Raw genomic sequence first — 13,141 nt, forward strand, 5'->3', positions numbered from 1 at the left:
CAATGAATTTTGGAATTAGTCCATTTCTAAACTTCGGATCAATTTAGTCCTTCATCTTTCGAAATACATGGATTTAGTCATTTTAATCAAATTTTGTTAAGTTTATTTGACATTTCAAGTACGTTTCATAATGGTATTTGACCTAACGTTAAAGTAAAAATGTGTCAAACAGTATAAATAACTAAAATATACAATCTTGAAATGCATACGAAACATCAAATAAACCTAACAAAATTTGATAAAAAAGACTAAATTTACGTATTTCAAAAGATGAATGATTAAATTAATAAGTTTCAAAATGGACTAATTCCAAAATTCACTGAAAGTCAAGAAAGAAAAAACTTATTTAACCCTTTATTTATTTACATATTACTTTGTAAATTAAATTATCCTTATTTAATACATTTGTTTTCTGATAAAAAAATACTTATCACTTTCACTACCCTCTATCAATTCTTGACCTTGCAATGCCAACTCAAGCATAAAAGCAGTTGAAGTTGATAAAATATTTATACAACTTTTATCGTTAGTTGTTCTATGGTCATAATTACTATAAGGTGTGTTTTCTCTTTATAATTAGGGTTCAAACCATTACTTTACTTCTTCTTTTTTATACACAATCCTTCACTAAACTTTACTAATAACCAAGTTTTTTTCAACAATTTGAAGTATTTTAAGATATATATATGTTAAATAAAATTTAAATTTTCCGCTAGATTTTTTGTTGTTATTTTCTTACTGTATTTTAAAATATATCAATGAACACTAATTTTTCGTTCGTCTAGACGAAAAAGTGTATATTTGATTTAAAATTTAGTCTTGTGTGAGTAAACATTGATACAATTTGATGAGATTTAGAGTGTGATTTTGAAGAGTTGTTCGTGACTATCGAACGTGCATGATATTTGCAACCAAGTGATGGAGACTTATCTTCAGTTCTCAAACTCAATGTTGTTGTTTCAGATAAAACATGCCAAGATCACACTAGTCAATTATTCTCACTGTTCTATGATTTTGAACAATGAATTTTAATCATAAACCTATACCTCAATATATGATCCAAAAAAAAAAATGTAAAATACTGTGACATCATTCATTGCTAATGTCATGACATAGACAACATCGTCACTGTGATTAGGTGGATTTCAATGTTCACTTTAATTACTAAAACATTCTCATTTTGATGGGATTACGTTTTAACTTTTTAGAATAAAATAAAGAAAGTGATAAATTCCAAGGTTCAACTTTTTCAACAATCAAATTAAGGATGATAAAGCATCCACACTTTTAGAAACTTAGAAATATTATTTAACAAATCGAAACTCATGGCAAGTATAATAAAATAGTTCATAGAACAACTTTTTCAACTACAACATAATTGGTGAAATTATCAAATCCTCAAATAATAGACTAAAAGAGAAACAATCCAGATATATTAGTGTAAAAAAAAAAGTTATTCCAAATTAAATTATAATTGAGTAAATTTTTTGTATAATTTGTTAACTTCTGTAGGATCTATTTATGAGAATTGTTCTGGTACACTCAATAAATTTCACATTGTTTAAGAGTTGAGATCAAACGAAGTTTAAATATTCATATCTCCCTCCACCCTTCGAGACGTCTTTTAAAGACAAAACCGTGACGAAGCTCAAACGTTCCAAAGCGGACAATACTTCGAAAATGCAGTGATTGTTTCTAACGATAGCTGTCGGACAACTAATTATAATTCGAACAAAAATCAAAATTAAAAATCAGGAAAGGAGGAAAAAGGTTTAGAGGTAGAAATAGAACAAGTTACATTATGGACAAGGAAAAGAAAGTCAACATTCAAACTAAAGAAAAGGGTACTGGGCCAAAGCCCAGTCTTACAAAGTGAAAATGAGAAGAATGGTAGGAAAATAACTTTGAATCTAAGTTTGAGAATCTCTCTAAAAGACTTTATGTATGCAATAAAAGGTGTTAAATAATATACTCAAATCAAAGTCTTCCCATTATTAGAATATTAAGAAAGAAGAGAATACACTAAAAGTAAAGTGATTTAATTTTTAATTCGAAAATATAAATGAATTTACAAAAAAAAAAAACTAATTATACAATTCATGTAAAAAAAATTAAATGATCACGTGACAATTACTTTACATTTTTCTCACAGAGGTACTATAATAAAAAAAATCTAAAAAATAATTGGGCTTTGACTTCTTTTCTTTTTCCATAGAGTATTCAACCAGTCGCAATAATATCTATAAATTATTGAGAGATTTATATTCTTCAATCCAAATACAATCAAAGAAAGATATATTTCACTATCAATGATTTTAAAAACAATAATGAAACATTGTTTAATTATGAAATGGATATTTTATTTCAAATTTATTTTTTTTAGTTTAACACTGATATACATTTTTATGTTTAATGCTTTTTTAATTGGTATTGCAAGGTCATTCATGGAAAGTATTAATAGAGTTTTGACATTAATTTTCAGAATTATTAAAAATAATCATTAAATACATCGTAAAATATTTTTAAATTTTTGTTAATATTCTTCTGTAAATAAAATATAAATTTATTAAAATTCAACTATTTAGTAGTTTTAAAACAAAAAATCCAGAAGAATTGTCTAGGAAAAAAAATTAAAGCACACATTTAATAAGAAAAGGTTATTATTAATTTTATAATATGTAATTATTGAAAAATTATAGTCAATAAATTTTTTTAATAAATATTCTTAAATACTTACGAACACTTTATATAAAATAAAAAAGTTAAGCATTGACTTTTCTTGTGTGTGGGACTTTCTTTTTGATGATTTGATGGTTATGTGTGTAGTATTAATAAAGTCCAGTTTTGATGGTTATGTACAATTAATATATTTATCTGTATTATTAATTGGTACAAAATTAATTTAAAGATAATTATCATAAAAATTAACATATAACTCTTTTTTTTACTCTATATATTTTGTGGATTTAGAAGAATTAAGTGTGAAATATTGAATAAGGTTAAGTAGCCCAACCCAAGGCTGTAACCAGCCCAGCCTGTTGCAAGTGGGTCAGCTATCAATGGAATTTTTTCGGATGCATAAAATACTAATAATCTTATAAAATAAAATGCATTTAAAATTATAATAATAAAATAGAATGAAATGTTCATTTGTAGTTCAATTTACACACAATAAAAACATTTACCATCGCTCCAGACATTTGAAACTTGAAGTTTTTCTATCCCCAATATATTTTAAATTCTTAAGAGAGCTTTATAAATTCAATTTAAAAAATATATATTTTCACTTCATTTTCTTTAATATCTAAATAATACTTATATATATTCATGCAGCTCAAGAATTAAAAAGACCTAAGTTTAAAAATGAGTTTCTTTATTTAAAAATTTTAGTTTTCAAATTATGATTGGAGTCTGCTTTTTCTTAAACATGTTCAATAATTAGTTTAATAGAAATATATTAATAATAAAATATAAATATAAATTTATTTTAAACATAATTATATAATTAATTTAAAAAATATATATTAATACTAAAAAAAATTAAGACTTTTTTCTTAAAGTTCAAAATGAATATTTACTTATTTTACTTTTTAGCCGATCTTATACTATTTCGTTTACAAATTAAAACCAATGAAAATTTATATATAATTTTCTCTTTCAATGATCTGAGACAACAAAATTATGACAAGAGTTTCAGGTTTCAAAATATAGAATACTTTATGATAACTCTCTTCACAATTTATTTATTTTTTTTGTATTTTTGAAAAAATAATTTATATTTAAAGATGTATATTTTTTTTCAGCTATAAATTATTTGCTCATTAATTTAATTAAAAATAAATATAGTTGAATATACTAACCAATGATAATGGTAATACTGGTTCTACTCATAACATCGTATAAATGATACTGTGCTGGAGGTACGAATAATAGTAAATAAATTAGTTTTTCTTTTCTTTGACCGAACATTAAGAATATATTATTTTAATACTTTAAAAATAATTTTAATATATTTTAAAATATTAAAATTAATGGTCATGTGTATTTTCAAAACACGATAAAAAAATAGCATAGAAAAATTAATAAGTAATCTAAATTCTAAATTAATATAATAATAAAGTGTAGATAAAGTACAGTATTAATAATAAAAAAATGTAGATTTATTAGTAATGAAAAAAAAAAACCACCGTAAAGAAATAATAGGACAATTTTCTAAAACCGAAAATTATATTATATTTTAATTTTCCTTAAAAAACATGTTTTATTTTAGGGTTAAATATATTTTTGTTCCTCAAGTTTCAGTGAAAGTTAAAATTAATTCTTTTTCAAAATTTTTGACCAATTTAATCCTACATATTTAAAAATCCGTGAATTTAGTCTTTTAATTAAATTTTGTTAGGTTTATCTGAGGTTTTAAACGCATCTCATCATAATATTTAAATGTTGTACATCGTTTCATACATCTTCGCTTCAATATTAACTCAAATATTATCATAATTGTGTTTAAAATGTTAAATAAATTTAACAAATTCTGATAAGAATGATTAAATCCATGCATTTATAAGGATGGAGGACTAAATTGATATAAAATTTTAAAAAATGACTAATTTCAAAATTCACTGAAATTTGAGACACGGGAGAAAAACATATTTAACTCTTTATTTTAAAATTTATTTTTGAAAATCAAATACGAAAAGACATATAACCATCCTAAACATGTCATAAAATACTCAAATATTCAAATACTCCACAAAAAGTTCATTAAACTTTCAATCCTCATTAGTTCATTTCTTTTGACAATTCCAATTTTGTGATTCATGAAATTGATATACAATTAAACATTTGTTGCAACAAGAAGCATATACTCAACATGTTCCACCGATGTACAACTTGCAGATTACGATTATATTTTTCAGTAATTTTCTTAGCACTAAAATAAAATGGAAATTTGAGTTATCATGATCACGTCTCTACAATGTCTGGTGTACTAAAATGGAAAAACACATTTAAAATGGGGCAATTGGCAGAGGAAGAAGAAAGAGGAACTAAGTGAATAATTATTTATGCTCCGCTGACTCAGTATTGGTCTAAGCAATTTGCACATTTTGCATTTGAATACAATATTTTAAATATTACTTTAATATTAGAATCTCATAAATGTTTTTTTAATGTTAAGATTAGATTTTAAGATGGCGTGCAGACATTTTTGTTCCTTTGCTCTCTTCATTTTCCATTCGTAGAGGCCAAGAACCCTAACAGGTGCTGCTCCCTTCTCCCTCTGCTCAAACATTCTCTTGCCCTCTTATTTTTTCTTCAAATCATTGCATGGCTTCACATCAAAATCTCTTTTTTCACCCATTTTTCCACTTCCATTTTAGTGTTAGATTTTGTTGATCTGTTTGGTTTTCACTTCAAAGATCTGATTTTTCTTTTACCATATTTTCATGTTATAATGGATCTTGATCAAAACCCAGAAGCTGAAATATTTGCGGCAGGAGGTTTTGCATGTGTGCATTTATGGGATTTTTATAAGTTATCCCCTTTTATGGTTTGACTTTGTTTGAGCTCACCCAAAGGTGAGTTTTTAGGTCATACAATTGCATTCTGCTGTTGATGTAGTTATAGTTTTGTTTCACTCTTTGTTTCCCATCTTAAACGTGTTCTGTTTTCAATTGTGTTGGTTTGTTAGGAGAATGCAGTGGACTTGAATAATCTGTGAGGTTATTTGAATAGTGTACACTCACTGCATTGTATACCTGCGAATAGTTTCATCATTTGGTGTTGTGATGGATGGTGATAATGGTCTCAACATCCGTAACTGGGGTTACTATGAACCGGCCACATCGTTTAAGAGCCACCTGGGGCTGCAGCTGATGTCATCCATGCCGGAGAAGCCTTTAATCGGAGGGCGCAATGCTGCGGTTTTATCTGGCACAAATGGGGCATTTCACCACAGAGACATTGGTATGTCCCACGCTACATACCCTATGGATTACGTGAGGGATGCTTGGATTAGTAGTCAGAGAGACAAGTACATGAATATGATACCTACAAATCATAACTATGGTGGTATTCCGGAGACATCTTCGGCACATCAAATTCAAATGATTCCACCGCCGGAGTTGCCGAAGGAAGAAAGGGAAGTGGAAGAGGAACCTGTTGTTGAGAAGGTAACTGGGGGAACTCGTAAGAAAAGACAGAGCCCAAAGGTGCCGAAATCTCCCAAGGCTAAGAAGTCCAAGAGGGGACCTCGTGTGCCAAAGAATGAGAATGCTCCCACAGTTCATCGTGCAAGAGTTCCAAAGAAAACTACTGAAATTGTAATAAATGGAATTGACATGGATATTTCAAGTATTCCAATCCCTGTTTGTTCATGCACAGGAGCATCTCAACAGTGTTACAGATGGGGCTCTGGAGGGTGGCAATCTGCATGTTGCACAACAGGCATGTCAGTGTATCCTTTGCCTATGAGTACCAAGCGGCGTGGTGCAAGGATAGCTGGAAGGAAAATGAGTATAGGAGCGTTTAAGAAAGTTTTGGAGAAACTTGCTGCTGAGGGTTATAACTTTTCTAATCCTATTGATTTGAGGACTTATTGGGCAAAACATGGCACCAACAAGTTTGTCACTATTAGGTAGGTCTGATCTATCGTCAACTAGCTTCTTATTCCTTTCAATCTGTTTGTCATGTATATATATGTGTATTTGGCCAGAGACTGAGGCTTCTTAGGTGTTGTAGTACAAGAAATTTCGAGGTCAGAAGACATTTTCTGTTCTTTTCCAAGTCTTCCTATGTTATTATCATCACTTCTTTGGATTGGAAAAATCAATCTTGTGGTTGGTGGGTTGGTCCTCACAGGGAAGTAGTTGATATATAGCATCTTGTTTTATTGATATCTAGAAGTAAAATTTTATTGGTTCATGAGATTACTGGTGTTTGAAAGTTATATCTTTTTCAGTTCAAACTAATTATGTGAGTTCAGTTGTTCAGTGTTGTGTAAATCCATACTTAGTTAGAATGTGCCTATTTCAATGACTGTGAAAACTAGGCTCACTTGAAAACACTGCACACTGATAAATTGATATGTGTTTTGATAGTATCTGATTCAGTGAATGATTCAGCTTGACTGGTTTGAAGTAGTAAATGCACTATTTACTGCTTTCTCTATATATTTTTCCTTTTTACTGTTTTTCTTTATAAAATGACTGACAGTGTTCTACTTTCAACAATTTAATTGCTAAATCATTTATACTATTTCGTGATAGATGCATTTAGAGAAACATGTTTATTGAACATTGTGTGAAGATAAGATAAGATGGCTGTCATTGTGAAAAATGAGAAATTGCAGCTTGATATTGTGTCTCAAATAGGAAGGTGAGAATTAGTTTAAGCTAAAAAAAAAGGCTGAATTATTTTATGTTTCCTTTTCTTCTTTATCATGGTATACAAGTTGGGATAATATGCACCTTTGACAAGTGACATGAATTTCTTGTATTCTTGTTTGGAATTGTATGTACTTATTATTATTATTATTATTACAAATTTGACAACTCAAAATAAGGTATATTTCTCTTGTTTTGAATTGTTTACTCTAAAAATGAAGACTTAAGGCCTAGTTTTATTTTTGGTAAGTAGTCACTTTAGTCTTTGAAATTGGAATTTACTGTCAGTTCAGTTTTGTCATTAAGTTTGTTACTTTTTGTCATTTTGGTATTTGAATTTATTCACTTACTAAGTTACTGTCATCTTAGTTCTTCAACATAATCATTTACTGTCATTTTAGTATCTACTAAATCAGTTAATGTAATTTTAGCATGTCAATGTACCTTCAAGATATCAAACATGTTCTACTAAAATAGTAAAATGTGGTTACATTCATGACTAAAATGACATTGAAGAACTAATTGACATAAAGTGAGAAATTTTATGGATTAATCTGAAAGTAAATGGTACTTACTGTTAAGGAACAAAAATTGCAGGAAGAAAACAAATCTGTAGGTTTTTTCCATCCTTTTGATTGAATTGTAGGTTAAGGAACAAATTTTATTTGAGAAAGGATTGGTGATTGCATCTTCTAATGGTGAAAAGACAAAAGCTTTTGTATAATAACCATGAGGCAAATTTACATGGATGGAAGAGAATGAAATGGATTGAAATAGAATGATCTTGAGTTTTGAATTAAATTATTTTCTAGTTTTGAAATTTAATATACATTTGGTTTTTCCTTTTCAAATTAAAAAAAAATAGTTTTTTAAATTTAAAATAATACATTTAGTCTTTAAATTTTAAATTTTTAGAATTAAAATGAGTTTTTTAAAATGCTTTATAGCATCTACACAATAAATTTTAAGCATTAAATGTATATTTCAAAATTATGAATATATATTAAAAGAGACCAATTGGAATAATGTTACTTTAATACAGAGGTGCAGGAAGAAACTGTCTTTTCTTTTCATCCCTCTCTCCTTTCAGCTGGATTGGATCGAACATTCAGTAAGGCCCAATAACGAAAAGCCCAAGCGATAGTCAAATTTTGGAGTTTATGTAAAGAAAACAAAAACTAACTTTCTGAATTAATCTTAAAACACAATAGTACTAAAATTTATAAGACGACAACAATTGTGAGACCTGGTTTTCATTGATGCCGTTGAATTTTGTAAAGTTATCTGTTATGTCACTGTCTTATTTAAGTGGTAATAATTGCGTAATATATATTAGTTTAATTTATGCGTTTAATTGTTCAATAATGAGAGAAACAATTTCTGATCTGTCAACTTTTTTCGGTTTGAACTTTCATTGTCAAATTTAATGAGCAATAAATTCTTTTATATTTCATAAAGAATGATTTATTATTTTCGTCTTCGGTTATTTAGCTTCTAAATTCAAAATTTCCGAAAAAATAAAGAAAAACAGAAACGTTACTTTTTATATATGTACACGTGAAGAACTGTTTTTTTTATTTTCCATTAAAGTGAAAGTATATATTATATTAAAATATCAACACTATTTAAAACTTAATTTTAAGTAGTTTACAAGCAGTCCTCACTGAGAATATATATTCCATGATTTCACATTGCTCTCAATAAAATGTCAATGAATACAAAATTACATTAAATTTAATTTTTAAAGAAATTATTATAAATTTTAATAAATGTATTATACACATTAAAAAAAGTATTTACAACACATTTAACATATACTTTTTAAATTCATTATTTGACTGACATTTTCAGAGATTTATTAAAAATAAAAAATTTCACGAGTCTCTTTTGTTATAAGATTTATGCATAATTTAAGAGTACTAAGTTAATTTTAATTAATGATAAATGAAAATACATTAAAGAGTATGTTATTAAAATTCTTTCTCATCCAATTTAAGGTCAATATAAAAACAATCTACAGAATTAGTTGTTTCTCCATTTGCAGGAGTCTAAAATGAATTTCGAACAGTTCAAAATTAATTAAAAATAAATAAGTTTTATTTGAAAAATATTTTTAGAAAAATTAATTACTACAATATATACTAATTTTTGATTAAATCTAAACTTTATAATATTATTATCAAACATGTGGAAATTCATGTAAAGATGTTACAACTTCATTATAATACGAATTATGATACATGCAAAAAAAATAAATTATAATCATGTTTAAAATACAGAGATGTCAAATAAATTTGTGTAGTGAAATGTATCTTGATGTTAATGAGAATACACGTATAATATTTCAAATGGGATATAATGCATAAGTCTTGTTGGTCTCTATTTTAAATTATTAAAATATTTTTAATTTATTTTATATTTTCTTTTGAAATTTATGTTATTATAAATTTTGTTTATTATTTGACATTAAAGAAAACAATTATGCATTTTTTTTATTCTACAATTTTTATAACACCATGTTACCTTAATTATAATTATAATTTTTTAAATATGTAATAAATACTAAATAAAGATATGACATAAGTATAATTACTGGACAAATGTTCAATAAACCAGACTCTCTAAAAGCTGAACTGCATCTACCACAAAATAGCATATAAATGATGCAGCAATCAAATTGTTGAACTACATGTGCTCGGAAGTAGAGCACTGTCATTCATTTTACAAACAAAAACAGTAAAAAGGAAAAATGTTTTGAAAAAACACTGAATATTGCTTTTACCACTTCAAACCAGTCAATTTCTTCAAAAACAAACTGAATCATTCGTGGAATCAGACAATCTCAAAACACATTGCAATTTATGACAGTGTGCAGTGTTTTCAAGTAGAGATCCTAAACAAGCTTATAATATAGGATGAGAGTTCAGTTTTAGTGATATCCCATGAGGGTGCTATTAACAGTGCCTACCTGATAAGTTGAGTCAGTGAAGCTAGAATGGCTTCTGGGTGCTCACTGTGTATGTTTTGTGCAGATATACCTTCCATCGTTGTCAGAAACTATGTTCAAATTCTTGATGGCTAATTTGAAATGTGAAATTTGGAAGAAGAGACTCAGGATAACAAACCAAAGCTGCTAAAAATGTTATTTCAGCATCAACAAGGATCAGGTTGCAATATCTTGCTGTATTGCAGGACCCAACATTCTTCAAGCAGAATAGAAGCAAAGAGGGGGACAAGGGTAGGATACACAGAAAAGAAGTGATAAATTTATGGATGAGGTGTAACTTCATCTTTGCATAATCTAATACTGGTGCAGACCTTCTGAACTCATCAAGTTGCTCTTGGATTACACTTTCGGATCGGAATATTGTATTATTGCAAGCTTATGGTGTGATGGTCTAGTAGGAATCTAGGAATACGGCTTTTTTTATGAGTTATTTATACTCTTAATAGTATAAAATAATGTATCTTTATGCTGCAAAAATTTTTTCAGGCATAGATTTTGTATAAGGGTTGGAATGAACACCTCTAGTGTTCTTTATAAGAAAAAATACAACACTAAACAACTAAACTCACATAGCCAGTTGGAAGTAAAAAAGAGATGGATGTAACATTTTCAAACACCAGCAATTTCATGAACTGATAAAATTTACTTCTAAATATCAATAAAAACAAGATGCTATCAGCTAGTTTCCTTTCAGGACCAACCCACCAACCGAAAGATTGAATTCCCAGGCACTCAATCCAAAGAAATGGTGACAGTAAAGTCAGAAAAGAACAGGAAATGTCTTGTGACGTCGAAAATTCTGGTACTACAAACCACCTAAGAAGCCTCAGTCTCTGGCCAAATACACATATATGTACATGACAAACAGATCGAAAGGAATAAGAAGCTAGTTGACGATAGATCAGACCTACCTAATAGTGACAAACTTGTTGGTGCCATGTTTTGCCCAATAAGTCCTCAAATCAATAGGATTAGAAAAGTTATAACCCTCAGCAGCAAGTTTCTCCAAAACTTTTTTAAATGCTCCTATACTCATTTTTCTTCCAGCTATCCTTGCACCACGCCGCTTGGTACTCATAGGCAAAGGATACACTGACATGCCTGTTGTGCAACATGCAGATTGCCACCCTCCAGAACCCCATCTGTAACACTGTTGAGATGCTCCTGTGCATGAACAAACAGGGATTGGAATACTTGAAATATCCATGTCAATTCCATTTATTACAATTTCAGTAGTTTTCTTTGGAACTCTTGCACGATGAACTGTGGGAGCATTCTCATTCTTTGGCACACGAGGTCCCCTCTTGGACTTCTTAGCCTTGGGAGATTTCGGCACCTTTGGGCTCTGTCTTTTCTTACGAGTTCCCCCAGTTACCTTCTCAACAACAGGTTCCTCTTCCACTTCCCTTTCTTCCTTCGGCAACTCCGGCGGTGGAATCATTTGAATTTGATGTGCCGAAGATGTCTCCGGAATACCACCATAGTTATGATTTGTAGGTATCATATTCATATACTTGTCTCTGTAACTACTAATCCAAGCATCCCTCGTGTATTCCATAGGGTATGTAGCGTGGGACATACCAATGTCTCTGTGGTGAAATGCCCCATTTGTGCCAGATAAAACTGCCGCATTGCGCCCTCCGATTAAAGGCTTTTCCGGCATGGATGACATCAGCTGCAGCCCCAGGTGGCTCTTAAACGATGTGGCCGGTTCATAGTAACCCCAGTTGCGGATGTTGAGACCATTATCACCATCCATCACAACACCAAATGATGAAACTATTTGCAGGTATACAATGCAGTGAGTGTACACTATGTTAAATATCCTCACAGATTATCCAAGTCCATTGCATTCTCCTAAGAAACCAACACAAACCAAAACAGAACGCATTGAACACGGTAAACAGAAAGTGAAACAACTACAACTACAAAAACAGCATAATGCAATTGTCTGACCTAAAAACTCACCTTTGTTTTAGCTCAAATAAAGTCGAACCAGAAAACGGGGTAGATTATCCAAATCCCATAAATGCACACATGCAAAACCTCCTCCCCCAAATATTTCAGCTTCTGGGTTTCGATCAAGATCCATTTTAGCATGAAAAAAAGAGTAAGCAAAAATCAGATCTCTGAGGTAAAAACCAAACAGATCAACAAAATCTTAGATTAAAATGAAAGTGGGAAAATGGGAGAAAAAATAGACTTTGATGTGAAGCCATGCAATGATTTGAAGAAAAAATAAGAGGGCAAGAGAATGTTTGAGCAAAGGGAAAAGGGAGCAGTACCTGTTAGGGTTCTTGGCGTCTACGAATGGCAAATGAAGAGAGCAAAGGAACAAAAATGTCTGCACGCCATCTTAAAATCTAATCTTAACAATAAAAAAAAAAATTATGAGATTCTAATATTAAAGTAATATTTAAAATATTGTATTCAAATGTAAAATGTGCAAATTGCAGTGACCAATACTCAGTCAGCACAGCATAAATAATTATTTACTTAGTCGCATCCCTCTTTCCTCTTCGTCTGCAAATTGCCCCATTTTAAATGTGTTTTCAATTTTTTTTTCCATTTTAGTACACCAGATACCATGATGAGTCAAATTTTCATTTTATTACGATAATAAAAAAATTATTGAAAAATATATTGTAATATGCAAGTTGTACATTTGTTATTGATTAATGAAAACTAAAAACCTACTCACCAATGGATTTTAAGTTGTAAATTGTAATTCGAAGGCAATAGGAATATATAA

General features: G+C 29.3%; 2 protein-coding genes across 3 annotated transcripts; one reads left to right on the forward strand and one right to left on the reverse strand.

Annotated features, from left to right (window-relative positions):
- The first annotated feature begins 5,143 nt into the window (after positions 1-5,143).
- Positions 5,144-6,989, forward strand: LOC114180400 (protein BASIC PENTACYSTEINE2-like). 2 transcript variants are annotated; one of them, XM_028066713.1, is made up of 3 exons: positions 5,144-5,259; positions 5,475-5,576; positions 5,690-6,989. In XM_028066713.1, exon 3 carries the CDS (start codon positions 5,787-5,789, stop codon positions 6,636-6,638), a length of 852 nt encoding a protein of 283 aa, XP_027922514.1. In that variant the 5' UTR covers positions 5,144-5,259; positions 5,475-5,576; positions 5,690-5,786; the 3' UTR covers positions 6,639-6,989. The 2 variants fall into 2 exon arrangements, with proteins under 2 accessions (XP_027922514.1, XP_027922515.1); XM_028066714.1 differs by lacking the exon at positions 5,475-5,576 and having other exon boundaries at positions 5,155-5,259.
- Positions 6,990-11,012: 4,023 nt separating this feature from the next.
- LOC114180366 (protein BASIC PENTACYSTEINE2-like) lies at positions 11,013-12,841 on the reverse strand. Its single transcript, XM_028066669.1, has 3 exons — positions 12,675-12,841; positions 12,358-12,459; positions 11,013-12,246 (listed from the first exon to the last, which is right to left on the reverse strand). Exon 3 carries the CDS (start codon positions 12,146-12,148, stop codon positions 11,297-11,299), a length of 852 nt encoding a protein of 283 aa, XP_027922470.1. The 5' UTR covers positions 12,149-12,246; positions 12,358-12,459; positions 12,675-12,841; the 3' UTR covers positions 11,013-11,296.
- Positions 12,842-13,141: the final 300 nt, after the last annotated feature.

Source organism: Vigna unguiculata, chromosome 4 (genome assembly GCF_004118075.2).
Source record: "Vigna unguiculata cultivar IT97K-499-35 chromosome 4, ASM411807v1, whole genome shotgun sequence".
Classification (NCBI taxonomy): domain Eukaryota; kingdom Viridiplantae; phylum Streptophyta; class Magnoliopsida; order Fabales; family Fabaceae; genus Vigna; species Vigna unguiculata.